The 16,280-nt window shown below is 38.9% G+C and overlaps 1 protein-coding gene across 1 annotated transcript in view; it reads left to right on the forward strand.

Annotated features, from left to right (window-relative positions):
* Positions 1–16,280, forward strand: part of COL7A1 (collagen type VII alpha 1 chain) — a 109,398-nt gene that overhangs the window by 73,442 nt on the left and 19,676 nt on the right. Inside the window, exons 60-71 of the mRNA XM_032239099.1 lie at positions 290–325; positions 1,058–1,162; positions 2,403–2,438; positions 4,394–4,429; positions 5,503–5,550; positions 6,023–6,058; positions 8,018–8,149; positions 9,988–10,188; positions 10,680–10,715; positions 12,502–12,546; positions 13,793–13,867; positions 14,597–14,641. Coding sequence (XP_032094990.1) covers positions 290–325; positions 1,058–1,162; positions 2,403–2,438; positions 4,394–4,429; positions 5,503–5,550; positions 6,023–6,058; positions 8,018–8,149; positions 9,988–10,188; positions 10,680–10,715; positions 12,502–12,546; positions 13,793–13,867; positions 14,597–14,641 — 831 coding nt within the window. The remainder of the gene's footprint in view (positions 1–289; positions 326–1,057; positions 1,163–2,402; positions 2,439–4,393; positions 4,430–5,502; positions 5,551–6,022; positions 6,059–8,017; positions 8,150–9,987; positions 10,189–10,679; positions 10,716–12,501; positions 12,547–13,792; positions 13,868–14,596; positions 14,642–16,280) is intronic.

Consider the following 16,280-nt stretch of genomic DNA (forward strand, 5'->3'; position numbering starts at 1 on the left):
CCATTTTGACCCTCAGAAGTATCCCAAAACTAGTCCATTTTATTGATTTCCATCTCAGTAGAGGAATGTAACAGATGGTGGCCAGCAAAGGGGGTAAAAGTAATGTTATGTCCTGTGATGATGTAGCATTGCACGTTTGACACCTGTGCATATAGGTTTAGGTGACTCTCCTTTGATTGTGGTAAAATTCAGTGGATGGATGTTAGCATCCAAGAAAACTGCTATTTATGTATAAGAAAGCTCCAGGATGCATACAAATACCGTTCTGATTTTTTTTTAATGTGTTTAGGGGGAGAAAGGTGAATCTGGAACACCTGGCAAAGAAGTAAGTACTTTTCCATTGAATGAGTTTTCTTCACAAGTTTGTTTTTACCTTTATTCTGATTTTTTTTTTTTTTTAGTAGAGTCACTGCCAGAGTTATCCGCCTGGAAAAGTGGATAATCAGTGCATTAAGGTTAACAGGGATCCTGCCAGATATGATAATAAATACATTGTTTCACAATAAAACATATGGAGGTTTGTGTGCACCGAAAATGCTATGCATGCAAAGAATCATGATATAATAGCCCCGTGTAAGTTGTGAGCAAGGAGAGATTTATCTCCACCCCTTCAATTCTCACAGCTTGCCCCTTGCCAAGCTGTGAGAATTGACACATGGGTGAAGTTTAAGGTAAAAAAAATATCTGGTCAACTTGCCTGGTCTTTAAATTGTTCTTACGCAAATATTTTTGAAAAAGAGAGTTAGATTTAAGGTATAGGATTTTATTAAGTCATAAGTATGTAGATTACCAAGAAAAGGAAAATGGATAATATTTAGAAACATGGATGGGGGAGACTGTTAGCAAGTTATTAGAGCCCAGAAGTTCTCTGTAGAGAAGAATTCACAACAAAGTCCTTGATGTCTCCTGTTAAAACAAGACACTTCAGAAAACAAGGTTGGATAAAATCCTTGGCTCAGATTATGCAAAGCTGTTGCCAGTTTTAAAAAGACCACAGGAAATCTCCCTACGCATGTGGCTAATATCTAACTTTATTTGTCTTTTTTTTTTTTGACAGGGTCCTGAGGGTGTTAAAGGAGAGAGAGGAAACAGTGGGCCCCCAGGGCCTCCAGGGCCATCAGGTGTTCCCGGCGTGCCTGGACAAATTGGTCAACCAGGCCAGGTAATTTCCTCCTCCCGCAGAATCTATAATAGGAAATGATAAATTACAATAGGATATGAACATTAAGCCTCAGCAGAAACTAGCATGAAGATGGATAGGGGCTGAAATTCATTATGGGGAGCATATGCGCATGTAAAAGGAAAAAGAAAAACACAGAATTGAAATTGAAATGCCAATGAGAGAAGCTGAAACAATGGAAAGAAAAAAACTTTGGAGCAGGATAATTCGAATGTACATGCACACATACAGTATATAAGTAAAGAAAAACATAAGTCTTTTAAATATGCATTTAACCATTTACGTTCAGAATCATATTTATATAGTTAAGGATAATGTATTAAAATATTGCTCATATAGTCAGTAATTAATATATTGAATAAACCTATCTTTTTATTTAGAATTATTTTTCTAAATTTATTTTTCAAACCTTTTTATTGCTGAATTAGTTTTTTTAAGCAAAGCAATTTTCCACACTGTCAATATCTCTAATCCACTAAAAGAAGTTACCTTTGAAGTATTCTACAATCACAAGCTTATCACATAAGAACAGGAAATGGATGAATATTTATATTGTATCAATATTTATTTATTTGTTGTTTATTTATTTGGAGAAAGTGGCAATGAGCAAACAAGCTGGATTAGGGATCAAAAATTGAAATTTGATCAAAGATCTCCCCAATATTTTCAAAAACTTTCAATCAGACTAATTAACTGGGCATTGCCAGTGAAGATGGTAATGAATACAATGTTTTACAGTCAGCAATATAAATTGTCAAGTTTGCAGCTAATGTGATGCAGTTTAAATAGATTATAATCCTATCCCTAGTCTTCATCATCAGTTCCTGTTGACTTGGTATAAAAATAATTCTATACAAAAAATATCATTATGGGGAGTCAGACAAATCTCATATCTTTTCAAGAGAACCATTTCTAATTAATAAAATATTGTTTGTGAGAATTGATAGTAAATAAATATGCATTGCATTAATCGGGAAGAATTTAGATTTCCAGAAATCAGTTTGAAAGAATTATTGGTGAATTTTGCTTTGGCTTTGCCAAAGAATTTATTTGAAATGCTCATAGATAATGTTTCTTTTAAGTGTCCTGGATTGCTCATGTGGTTTGTTATTATTGTGGGTTTTCTATCCTTGCTTAGTGGCTATTTAGGACCATGTTGGTTGGTCTCAATGGGATAAATGTCTCTTTCTAGTTCTCTAATAGTACATTTTGCTATTTTCAGGGCTTGCCCGGCCTCCCTGGATTATCTGGCCCAAAGGTAAGCAAGAATCTACTATGCATCACATCACATCAGTAGAATTGTAAAAAAAAAAAAAAAGTCAGATGTCACTGCAATTCCTCCTTCTGTCTCAATGGCAGCTGAATTCCTTCTATGACTTTACAGAATTTTTTTTTAATTGTAATTTTGAACCCATACATGAAGGGTATTATTATTGTTTTGGGAACACAATAGATACAGTACTTGTATATTCTATGGCTTTTTTTTCATCCCAGAATCTGTGAGTAGAAACAATTGCCATGTGAAGGAAGCATATTATAGATTGGCTATATCAGCCTTCCACTTACAGTCATGATTTAAGTTATCCTATCTTTCACAATCCACCTGATATTGGAATCTGGAACATAAATAACTTTGCATCTAGATCAAACATCTAAAGTGTCTTTTATCTAGAGCAGGATGTTTCATTCCACTTCATTTTAATGGTAAAATATTTTTTAAAAAAAATACAAAAAAAAATACATCACCAAGAGAGGAAAAAGATAAGTAGTGATTATAGTGGGGGAAAAATCTAGATACATTATAGTGATTAAAATAAATGTGTCAAAAATTAACAGAAAAAAGATCCATACAATAACTAAAGATAACAACATAAAGTTATTTGGTTGTTCAGTTTATCAAATCTAGATTGATAGCAATATATTGCATTACATTATCATTTTAGAACACAAAATGTTTGCAAAAATAGTAGACACACATCCTAGTTAACCATTAGTTAAATTAGGAGAGTAATTTTTTTCCCCAGTTCTGTAAAATTATCTTCTTTGACATGCTTCGTGTTATTTGGGAGGATAATAATTTCCATGTTTTAGAAATATTGGTCAACATCACATTGAAATCCTTTAATATACTATTTGTTCCCAAAATTGCATTGATGTATATAGTAATTTGAAAATGAACAAGATTATAATTGGACAAGACCAGGGGCATCCTTCTCGGATATCATAATATAACTTCAGAAGCTGAGAGACAAAACTATTTGTAATAAGTCTAACCATTGAATTAAGAATAGTAATCCAGCAAACAAATGATGATGGTAACCCATATCTTCATAGAATGCACTTCATAAATTCAGTCCAGATTATATCAAAATGTTTAACAATTTACTTCAATTTTTTTGTGGCAATACCTACAGTAGAAATTACAAAACAAATACTGACATGTGCTTAATTCAATTCATAAGACTGTTCATCTTGATCTCAGCAAATAAGATGATAAAAACATAAAACAATAATATCACCACAAATGCAAATTAGCAGCCAGGTCAAATACTATATATAAACTTCAATGCAAGCATCTCACAAATTGGGCCACATTTCCAACCCCAATATGTATCTATTTTTTATAAATCTAGATTGAATTATAGATGGTATTGCCATATATAATTTCAGATAAGCTGAGAATTTTTGGTCTCAAAATAGTCTCCAAATTGGGTTCAGTTTATTCATAAATATACATAAAAGGGAATACTTTTTAAAAGTACTCGTATACTCTCATGGATAAGCCAAACCAAAATATTATGAAAAACATGCTACCATGAATAAGCCAATTGTGAAAATTTAAAATGGAATCTGTTCTTGAAAAGATTATTTATTGATGCAAAATATTAAAACAAATGAAGTTGTTCAGAATATATTGACAAAAAAACCATTGAAGGTTGGCTTATCCATGAGTAGGGCATTTTTCATGGTATTTTGGTTAAAAATTTGAGGGTTGGCTTATGCCTGGATAGACTCTTTAAAGTATATACAATATATGATATTTCTGTGGCTTCCTAGAAAACATGAATAATTTAGCAATCACATTAAGCAGAGTTATTGATCTATAGCTTGCCCAACTTGGGAGGTCTTCCTGAATCTTTAATATCTTCTAGAGCAGAACTGAATTTCTTTGTAATTCTCTGCCCAGTGACTTCTCATCCTGTTCTGTTTCAGGGAGACAGAGGAGAGCCTGGATTCAAAGGAGAACAGGTGGGCATTTCTCCCCAGGAATTTAATAATTCAAAATGAATTATTTCTAGAGCTTTGAAACTCATTATGGATGCTTTCGTGACACAAAATTTGGTCTGATAGGAATCCCATTTTATTGAATATGAATGTGACTTTTCACTCAGCCCATCTCTCCTTTCTTTTAGTTATTTAACAATGAGATCTTCAGTGAAGTTTGATAGAACCTAAAGCACAGTAGAATCAAGTAATATTGTACGGAAACAATTTTTAGCAGATCAATGACCACTGATTTGGATCATCCGCAGTTTATGCCAGATGTACCATGTGTTTGGAAAGGTGCCCCTAGTTATCATCCAACATAGCAATCCATATATTAGTAACTCATACAGTATGCCAGAGACCTTTCCATTGGTGCGTTCCAGTGGCTGGTTTCTGATCTGTGTTATCACTATGATGAAAAAGACCCTGGAAGACAATGATTCAGGAGTGTAATCAGTGGGGAAATCTAATTATGTTGCCACTGGTTCTGTGGGCGTGGCTTGGTGGGGGTCATGTGACCAAGTGGGTATGGCCAACTTTTCCCCACTTTTTAAAGCATTTTTCCCCACCTATTCACCCAAACCAGCAGGAAAAAAATGCTTTAAAAGGGGGGGGGGTTTACAACAATTGCGCACTCCAATAGCTTGAGTGTCATGGAACCTTTTTAAAAGCTTTTTTTTACTACCGGTTCTAGCGAACCAGTCAGAACCGGTAGCATTTCACCCCTGAATGTAATCCAATTATTAATTTGGAAATTGCTATAACATTCATAGCATATTGAAACTTTCCATAAGAAATTAGTCGAATGGTTTACTTCACCCCTGTCATTAATAAAAAGGAGTGACAGGATACTGTGAAATATTTCCTAAAACACTCTGGATGGTGTCCTTGCCTCTTGGAGTTTAATCCTGAGAAATATCTGCCTTTCTACTGTCCTTTAAGTCTGATTGCCAGGATTCTGCTTCTGAAGTATACATTCTATGGCAAAATCCAGATGTATATCCTGTCACTTGGACTACTTTCATTCTAATGTTTTTATTTTAATTTTCCTTCAGGGGAGAAATGGTGAAACTGGGCCACGAGGCGAACCCGGGACAGCATCAGTGAGTGAGCAAAAATATTATTTCATCATTTCATCTTGAAAGCCTAGGAAGGAGAATTTACCTCTGTAAAAGTTTATCAATCTATTTTATTACAGTCATAGACCAGCTGTCCCTGTGAAAGTTTAAATTGAGAAGAATGAACGATTTCATCATCAGAATGTGTCGTGAATCATGGATGAAAATAATTCCTACTGCTGAGTGTATTAAAATATTTAAAGGATTTATAAGGCAGGAACATTATTGAATTAAAAGTTGTTGGAGTAACAGAGCTGGTAGAGTTTACTAATCAGGAGTTTTATTTCTCAAGAACATTAAAGTTATCTCTTAAATTTGGACTGAGTACAAGGAAGGATGCTGGGCTGCATAAGGCGACTGCCATCCTATTCCATTATGTTTTGATATTTATTTCCAATGGTCTATTTTCTTTTTCATTTTATTTTTTGCTCACGGTTCCCCATTTCTGTTTGTCTAGAATGTTGAACGTGCCCTAGAAGCAAATGGTATTAAGGTAAGAATTCAGTTTACATCCTCCATCTTATCTCTGTCATGCACATATCACTGTCCCTCCCTCAGAACTCCTCGCTGGCTTTGTAAGTAAACAACTAAAAAGAGATAAGTGCCTCCTGCCTCAGGTCAAATATATTTATTGAGTTAAAAAGAACCATCTTCTCTAAAACTATCTGAGTCATTAGATGATGTCTCATTACAGATGTTGGACCCAAGAAAGCAAACGTTTTAACATTAGTTTCTAAATTGTGGAACAATCTGCTGCAGGAAATAGTTTAAATTATTTAGTTTTTGGTGTTTATATGATCACTTGAACAAATTGTTTTGGAATTCTGATAACCAAAGTAACATAACTTATATACAGTTTATAGTAAAGCATGGGAATCTTGTTTATATCTGAGCCAAATCAGTGCCATAATGAAGTCGAATTAGGTTGGAGCCATCATTATCTCGACCCCTTCCAGTCTGGCTTCAGACCTGGTTACAGCACAGAAACCGCTTTGGTCGCATTGACCGATGATCTCTGGAGGGCCAGAGATGGAGGCTATGCGTCCATCCTGGTTCTCCTTGACCTCTCAGCGGCTTTCGATACCATCGACCATGGTATCCTTCTGCGACGACTGCGGGAGGTGGGAGTGGGAGGCACTGTTTTACAGTGGTTCTCCTCCTACCTCTCGGACAGGTCGCAGTCGGTGTTGGTCGGGGGGCAGAGATCGTCCCTGAGGCCCCTAACATGTGGGGTGCCGCAGGGTTCGGTCTTATCCCCCCTACTATTTAACATATACATGAAACCGCTGGGCGAGATCATTCGGAGGCACGGGATAAAATACCACCAATATGCGGACGATACGCAACTGTATCTGTCCGCCCCGTGCCAACTCAATGAAGCGGTGGACGTGATGAACCAGGGTCTAGAGGCCGTTAAGAACTGGATGAGCGCTAACAAACTGGTACTCAACCCGGACAAGATCGAGTGGCTGTTGTGCTTCCCTCCCAATAATTTGGCTAATGTACCAACACTTAGGCTGGGGGGTCAAATTTTATACCCCTCAGATAGGGTCCGCAACTTAGGAGTCCTCCTGGACCCACAGCTGACTTTTGACCACCAGCTGTCAGCTGTGACCAGGGGGGCATTTGCCCAGGTTCGCCTGGTCCGCCAGTTGCGGCCCTACCTAGACCGGGAGGCTCTCACAACAGTCACTCGAGCCCTTGTGATCTCTAGGCTGGAATACTGCAATGGGCTCTACATGGGGTTGCCCTTGAAGTGCATCCGGCGACTACAGTTAGTCCAGAATGCAGCCGCGCGAGTGATAGTGGGCGCACCGCGGTTCGCCCACGTTACACCCGTCCTCCGCGAGCTGCACTGGCTACCTGTTGGTCTCCGGGTGCGCTTCAGGGTACTGATGACCACCTTTAAAGCACTCCATGGTAGTGGATCTGGGTACTTGAGAGACCGCCTTCTGCCGATTACCTCCCTTCGACCAATTAGATCGCACAGACTGGGCCTCCGAATCCCATCTGCCAGTCAATGCCGACTGGCGACCACACGGAGGAGAGCCTTTTCTGTTGCAGCTCCGACCCTGTGGAACGATCTCCCCGTTGAGATCCGTACCCTCACCACCATCCAGACCTTCCGCGCAGCCCTCAAGATCTGGCTCTCCCAGCAGGCCTGGGGATAGGTTCCCAATTCACCCGCCCGAGTGTTTGATTGCTGAACGAAAGTTGTGTTTTATTATTTTTCTTTGTTCACATTTTGTTTTGTTTTTTGATACTGCACCCCCCTCCCTTGTGATTGTAAGCCGCCCTGAGTCCCCTCAGGGAAAAGGGCGGCCTATAAATTTTAATAAATGAAATGAAAAAATGAAATTATCTCACATCTGTAAATAAGCTAAAGGAATATTAGTTTACAAAGGTTTGCATTTTCGATTGTGTTCAGTGATTCATCTTTGCTTCCTCATAGATTTCCCTACTCCGAGAGATCACTGGTGCTTATGATGGCAGCTCAGATCTGCTACCGCTTTTCCCTGACCGCCGGAGAGGACCGAAGGGTGAGAGAGGAGATCCAGGAGAAAGGGGGCCACCAGGGAAGGAGGTAATGCTGAGTTCTTCATACATAAATATTAAGTGTATATTTTATTGTTCTTTTTGGTCTAGCTGGGAAAAGCTCTTCACACATATACAAACAAAACTCTAAGCTCAGTATACATAATATTTTCATGAATATTGTATCCTAAACCCAAATACCATGATGATGATGTAGACAAATGGGTTCAACACAGAGGTGGGTTGCTCCTGGTTTTACTACTGGTTCAACTTGCGCGTGCTGGATGCACATGCACAGTTCAATGTAAATTGTTTTTTATGCATGCACAGAACAGTTTACAGTGAACTGCGCACGTGCACACGGTACTAAACAATATGCCAGCAGCAGTAACCAGGGAACCAGTTTGGGGACATAACCAGCCTGGGTCACTGCCAGTTCTGCGATCCAGGCCAAAATACCACCACTGGTTCGGCTGAACCGGACCAAACCAGGAGCAACCCACCTCTTGTTCAACGTTGATTAATGCTTATATGTTAATATTCCTATAGTATTATTTAGAAAAAGTTCACTAAAAGTGGGGCAGAGACCCCAGGCAACCAATTCACTACTTTCCTGAATGTCTAAATTCTCTGATTAAAAGCCAATTTCGAATTGAGGCTCTCAGATGTGAATTACAATGTTTGAAGAATAAAATATGAAACAGTAAGCTGTAGTACAGCAGACCCGGGTGACTCCTGTGAAGTTGTAACTCAGCTTTGCAAATCAATGGAAGGCAGCAAAGTTTTCTCATGACCCTCAACAAATGGGTGTGCCTGAAAGTTTGCATGGTTTGGGTAAGTACTAAGAAATAGGAAAATCAAACGTTTAGTATTCTTTGAATCCCAGCAGCTTGTGGGATTCTCATAAGGTTCTTTACATACTTCCATAACTGAAAAAGAGCCCCAAATCTGATCCACCATTTGCTTCTTGGACTTTAAAGGATGATAACAATGAGCACATTGAATCACACTTGAAAGCCCCCTGGGTGTCCTATTTTGTTCAGTTAAATAAGGGGAAGCATTGGATTAAGACACCTTTAATACCTCCCTCAGAATACTCTTAATGGAGAGGGTTGTTTTGCCTACGTCCATGATGGCAAACATGTGGCATAGGTGGCACACAGAGCCCACTCTGCGGCCATGCGAGCCGGCGCCCCAGCTCAGCAGCACTGAGCATGTGCATGTGCCTCCTGCTGGCCAGCTAATTTTTGGAGCTGTGAATGCATGGAGGACGGGGTGGGAGAAATGTGCGCATACACAGGGGTTGTGTGCTCATGCGGGGGGGTTGTGCGGGGGGGGGATGTCACACAGCCCATTTTTTATCCCAGGAGGCTGCAGGGAGGCCTATTAGGCCCAAAATGGGCTGGGGGATGTCGCATGCACATGTGAGGGTTGTCGCACACATATATACAGGAGGGCAGGTGTCAGGTTGTGTTTGTCACAGCACGCATTGCATTATGGGTGTGGGCACGGGCACACTTTCAGCATGCGACAACAAAAAGGTTAGCCATCACTGGCCTATGTTATGCTCTGTATTGAAGGAAGAGCTAAATAGGCTGAGACAAGACTGATTTACTATATTTCTAATGCTTAGATGTCAACTGTTGTCTCCACTCAAAGTGAATAGCCTTCATCTGTTTCTCACTCATACGTCAAGAATGTTTTAAAAATTTGAAGCTAATATATAAATAGTTTGAGCCTTACAATTACCAGCTGCTGATTTTGTGTACAATTTTCCAGTATCTGCAATAGTCTTTTAAAAAAAAAAAACCCGTGTCCTTGAATCTCTGCCTAACAAGCTTTCTATTCCAGAATCGGCCTAAGTAAAAGCCTGACTATTTCTTGTAGGGTCTCATAGGCTTCCCTGGGGAAAGAGGAGCAAAAGGAGATAAAGGGAATGAAGGACCACAAGGACCACCAGGACGTGCCATTGGAGAGCAGGGGCCAAGAGGAACGCCTGGGCTGTCAGGGGAGCCTGGGAAACCTGGAATTCCAGGGCTACCAGGCCGGGCAGGAGAACTTGGAGAAGCAGGGAGACCTGGAGAGAAAGTAAGCAGAAGTATGAGCCCTGACTGAAAAGCTTTTAAAAAACCATCAGGAGCAGTAAAATAGTCCTGACTTACTCTTCGTGTGAATGTATGCTTTGATTTAATACATTTTGATGATCTTGGCCTTAGAGGGAACCTCTTAAATGGGATTGTCTATTATAAAACACATCTGAATACTTACTTATTCATCACAGAACCTGTATGGATTTATTTATGTCACTATAAAGTTCTGTAACTGACAAATACAAAACAGTATACATAATAACAGTAAAACCATTTAAAGTATCTATAATAGTTTTCCACTACAATGGGAGGGGGGGAAATCATATGATAACCTCAAGTTCCTAGAAAGTTGCATGAATTTCCCCCCCCCCCCAAAAAAACGAACTCACTTTACATTTCTAAGCTTAAACTGAGATTAGAGAATGTCAGAAGTCATGCAACTATATTGATTGTTTTATCTCTTTTTAAAATGTTATTTTTGTATTTCAGGGTGACAGGGGTGAGCAAGGTGCAAAAGGAGAACAGGTGAGTAGGAATAAAAAGTCCTTTTGGAGTAGAGCTAAAACTCTGCTCCGTGTGACTTTATAGAGCTATGTGATTGTTTTGGCAATGGTATTAAATTGGTTTGCCATTGTGTTCTCCTATAATGTTTTTAGATTCTCCTATCTAGTGCATAGTAGGAGATTTTGGCAGATGCCAGGGATGCTCTGTACTTCGCTAGGTCCTGGGATTACACTGACAGGGCCATCTTCTGCCTTTAGGGACAATCTACCCATCCCATCCGAAGATATGGATGCCAGGCTGCATAGCAGGTCACCTTGGCTCAGTAGAAAACCCCTGTCCTATGCAGAAATGGCGATTTGAGAGTATGTTATAATACTTCTAGGACCTGCCACAGTTAACCAGCCTTATAGCCAATACCAGCAGCTGGAAATAAAGTTCTAGATCCGCATACACATAGCCAGGAGAATACTTATATCAACCCACCAAAGTTTCCCATTTGCTGGAAGCAGTTTTGCATCTTATTCCTACTCTGTGCTCTTATAGCAATAGCAATAGCAGTAGACTTATATACCGCTTCATAGGCCTTTCAGGCCTCTCTAAGCGGTTTACAGAGAGTCAGCATATTGCCCCCAACAATCTGGGTCCTCATTTTACCCACCTCGGAAGGATGGAAGGCTGAGTCAACCCTGAGCCGGTGAGATTTGAACCGCTGAACTGCTGATCTAGCAGTAGCCTGCAGTGCTGCATTTAACCACTGCGCCACCTTGGCTCTTAACTTAGACTGAACTACTGCAGTTCAGAGTTAATATATAGAATATCATTTTCTGTGTTTCATTCCTAAGCAATGCTTCACTTCTCCCCTTTCATCTTCAGAAGAACTCTATGAGTAAATGCACACACAATGATCTCCTGTCCGTTGCTATCAATATTGGCAGCTCCATGTGCAAGAGCATACATGATGTTTGCTTGGCTCTTTGTGCTGCCAACTTGGTACATACCTTCATTTACTTATTCTTGAACCTTCATCGCTGGTTGTTGCATCCCTCATGTTACCTGCAACTAAACCATGAAATACCGTAGTGGTCTCTAGTGGTCTCTTTAGATGTGCAACCTTAAACTTTCTTGGAAAATTTAAATGGAGCAATGTAGAGAACTTTAGAACATTCTATTCCTGCTCTAGATTATGTTGATTCCAGTGTTCCAGTTCTAGGTGGAAGCAGATCGCTTAAAAGTACATACAATACCAATATTTTTTTAAATGCTTGCAGTGAACAATCAGTGGGAAAAGGAATCACATATGTGTATGTAGATCTGTTATGTGTCTGCTCTGCATTACCCTCCAATTAGTTTTCACATGATTCGCACACAAGTGTTTATAGTTAGATTTCAAGTAATCACAGTCCCTTACATATGTATACCCACACATACAGTGTGTGTGTGTGTGTGTGTGTGTGTGTGTATGTCCAAATCATAAATTGACATTTATAGCCTTCTCAAAGCAATGTTTCTTTGAGGAAATTGGAAACTGTAAAACCCCTTCTACCATTGCTTTTCTAATCTAAAATTCATTGACCTAGAAATCATTTGCCTTGCATCTTTTTTCTTGTTTTTAAGGTGTCTAGATTCTGTTATAGATTTTTTGTACGTAAACTGCAGTTAGTCTGAAAAAGAATTCATGATCTCTGATCTTTTCTCTTTAAAGTCAACATAGAAGGTTTGGAGCTGCAACCCATGGAGAGGCAAAAGAGAAGTAACCTCTAGAAATGGTGCATTTTGTTGATTTTTACCTGGTGTTTCTTGTCCACAGGGTAGAGATGGCCCGTCAGGTCCTCCAGGCCCACCAGGACCCAAGGTCTGTTGGATTTAAAATAACACTGGCTACCAAATTACAAAATATTAAGAAGTTAATTTTTTGATCTTTAAGAAGAAGACTACATGATCTACTATATTTTCCAATCCTTATATTTTATAATTCAGTGGTGGACATTTGAGGTATATCTGTCATGAAGAGAGCAAGGAACCATAAGACAGCTATTCTTTTGTCTTTCTTTCACCTGGAAAGAATGGATGGCTTTATGACATCACCATGAATTGAGCTCAGCTTGAAGTATATTTTACTTTACCCTAATAAGCATTCTCCTAAACTGATAAAATACATACAAAAATTCCTGTTTTGCAAGCCATTTAGTTGTCAACATGAAACAGAAAAAAGAGGGGCTCAGTGTGATGTATTTCATGACATACTGAATACTGCCTATCATGGAATTAATGGCTAAGTCTAGGGGTTGTGCCCATTTTAGTTAAGGAGGGCATTTGTGGAATAATAATTCCAAGCTTCATATGACACTAGTATGAACATTTTTTTTTATTATCCAATAAATTATTATTATCCTGTCAATGAATATTTCAGCTTTAACCACAACAATACACGAGCACACAATAGATACAAACTTATGGTAAACTGCTCCAAACTTCATTGCAGAAAATACCACTTTGGTAACAGAGTGGTCAATGCCTGGAATGCACTACCTGACTCTGTGGTTTCTTCCCCAAGCCCCCCAAACTTTAACCTTAGATTGTCTACTGTCAACCTCATCCCATTCCTAAGAGGTCTTTAAGGGGCATGCATAAGCGTGCCTACCAATCCTGTCCTAATATTCCCTTGTATTCATTTCATGTATACATAATCATGTTTATACTTATATTTGTTATCTAATTCATGCTTGATGAAATAAATAAAAAATAAATAAAAATAAATCCATGGGATTGAACTAAAATTTGGGTTGTTGCCTAGGAAAATTGATAGATTCATCAAGCACATGTATCTTTCAATATTTATTGCTTAAATATGAACAATCCCAACTTCCGTTATTGTATATGTACAGTATGTGAAAGCCCTTAGTATATGATAATCATGCATTTTCTGGGGGAGAGTTGAAATGTCATTAAATCTGAAAGGTTCTATAGCTGTGTTGAAAATGTTACTTTTGTTGATAATATTATGAGCCCAAACAGGAATCTATAGAAGTTTGTATGAGAGAGAGGCAGAGGCTGTCAGTCAGATTGATGACAAGACTGACATATTTATGTACTTTCAGGTAGATTCGACAGTAGAAGGGAGCGTCTCTGGATTTCCTGGGGAACGTGGACCTATAGGACCCAAGGGAAGCAAGGTTAGTGAATGCCCCTTTGTTATTTTTTTCAATCAAATTATTTTCCTATATAGCATGCATTTTGATTGGGAAGCATCATTTGTTTAGTCTATAGGATTACAATGGAAGGATTCAACATTTCTGTGATCTTGCTATTATATATCACCTTCTATAATATAGTTGCTGGGTTTTTTAAAAAAATGTATATATAAGAGCAGTGGTAACACAGTGGTTAGAATGCAGTATTGCATGCTCATTCAGATCACTTCTAGGAGTTCAATCCTGACCGGCTCAAGATTGACTCAGCCTTCCATCCTTCCAAGGTCGATCAAATGAGGACCCAGATTGTTGGGGGCAATATGCTGACTCTTAGGGAGGGCTGTAAAGCACTATAAGCAGTATATAAGTCTAGGTGCTATTGCTATTGCTATATAAACCATATTCACTAATTAACTGCCTGACTAGTTTGACCTTAACATTAGATGGGTTATGTTTATTGTTGAGAAAAAAGCAGGAGTTGTATTTTTATTGAGAGATATTCTGCTCTCTTCTGTGAGCAGAAACTCTTTTGGTCTTGAAGTGAGGACTACAAGTCAGAAAATGTAAATGGTTTATTAACATGGTGTCCACTGGGAGTCTGTTGATGATTGTTTTGATAGCAGGACATTTTTCCCATCCTTTTTTTTTTTAAATAAAGCCCTTGTAATTTAAGGCTTGGAAGTAATCATTCCCTTTTTTATTCTTGCACAGGGAGACCCAGGAGAAGATGGTGTAAAGGGTTCCAGAGGCGATAAGGTCTGAATGTAGTAAGTTTCTCATCTCTGCACTTCTCCAGCTGTCCTTGTGTCTGTTCTGTGCCGCCACTTGCAAGAGGGAACTCTTCTTTCCTGCAAGTGTTTGACTTGCTTTAATATTATTTTGTCTCTGTCTCTTTCATTGTCTTAATGAATAATTCAGCAGCCCCAAGGGGGTCTTTTATTCACAAAGGTGAATAAAAAAACACACTTGCTGTGGCTCAGAAGTTCAGCCTATTTGAAACCCAAATAGCTTGCTTCTACCAGATTCCAGCCAGGGTGTTATGGGGCAGGTATGGAAAGGCTGGTGCAACTTGTCTCTTTCTCTTTTTCTTCTCCCCATGGCCTGTTCACCAAGCCACCTACCAATCTTCTCAGTGCTTTCCTTTTCCTGTTCCCAGTTAACAATTGCAATGTATCACTGCCCTTGAATGGATTGTGCTATATCTGACTAACCTGCTTAACCTCTCCACTATCTCATGCAATGATTTGCACAGCTCTAATTTTTCACCATCAGAGCAATGGTGCAGTGAATAAGAGCGAGATAGCTTTGTCCACCAAGATTACTTATCTCCTTTGATTGTATTACCATTTCTATTAGTGACCATGAGTTTTTTTGCAAGAATCTTTTGTCATTGGTTTACATTATGCTTTCTTTTGGAGCTGAGACTGAAATTTGTGTGTGTGTGTGGGGGGGGGGGGTGTCTTTATAATTACAGACCAATTTTCTGTAATCAGACTAGAAACTATGTATTGACTCCATTTCTGTCTGAAACATTTAAAATGTTATGAAATGGTTATGTCAAGATATTGATGAAGGAGTCAAGGAAGAGTTAGGTAATCTTTTTGTGGCAAAACCCACAGGAAGAGGGACAATATTGTACACAATCACTTATTAAATTTTATGGTTGTTAACGGTATTGTTTACTTGTTGCTTGTATGTCTTCTAGATTCACAATTGCTTATGTTGGGGAACCATAAACATTTCATAAATAAATAATCACATCGTGGAAGTGGCCTCCTTTTATTTTATTTTTAAATTATACTGGGTTTTTATTTTATTCTTTATGCTATTTTGCACTTAGGAAACACTAAGGAAGAAATTATGGTACAGGATAACATACTAATATTGAACCTAAATATGTAGTTAAAGCATCAAATTCATTGCCTTCAATAAAACCTAGGCTACTTATCTTTTTCAGACTTGCTTCCAAGGAGTATACAGGAGATCTCAGCCTTTCAGTGGCCTTTATAGAAGACAAAGGAGAAAGGCAGAGCTCTCCTGGTCTTGGAAGGCTTTCTACTTTCGTTGATCTGAGCCAAGGGTGTCAAATATGCAGGCATAATCAAAAAGAGGACAAAAAGGAACACAAATTTCCATAGAAAGCTTTGCAAAAATGCAAAGTTATAAATAATTACTAGGTGAAATGGAAATATATTTCAATAGAACAAGAATACCTAGAGCAGGGGGGGGGTGTCAAACTGGTGGCTCGTGGGCCAGATGCGTCACATGCACACGACACCCACCCTAGCTCCGCAAAGGGGAGAAACATCATGAAATGTCATGTGACAGCAACATGCGCGGCAAGTTTGACACCCGTGATCCTGGCTTGTGTGATGTGGGGAGTTGACACCATAGA

This window comes from Thamnophis elegans, chromosome 2, assembly GCF_009769535.1.
Source record: "Thamnophis elegans isolate rThaEle1 chromosome 2, rThaEle1.pri, whole genome shotgun sequence".
In the NCBI taxonomy this organism is placed as follows: Eukaryota; Metazoa; Chordata; class Lepidosauria; order Squamata; family Colubridae; genus Thamnophis; species Thamnophis elegans.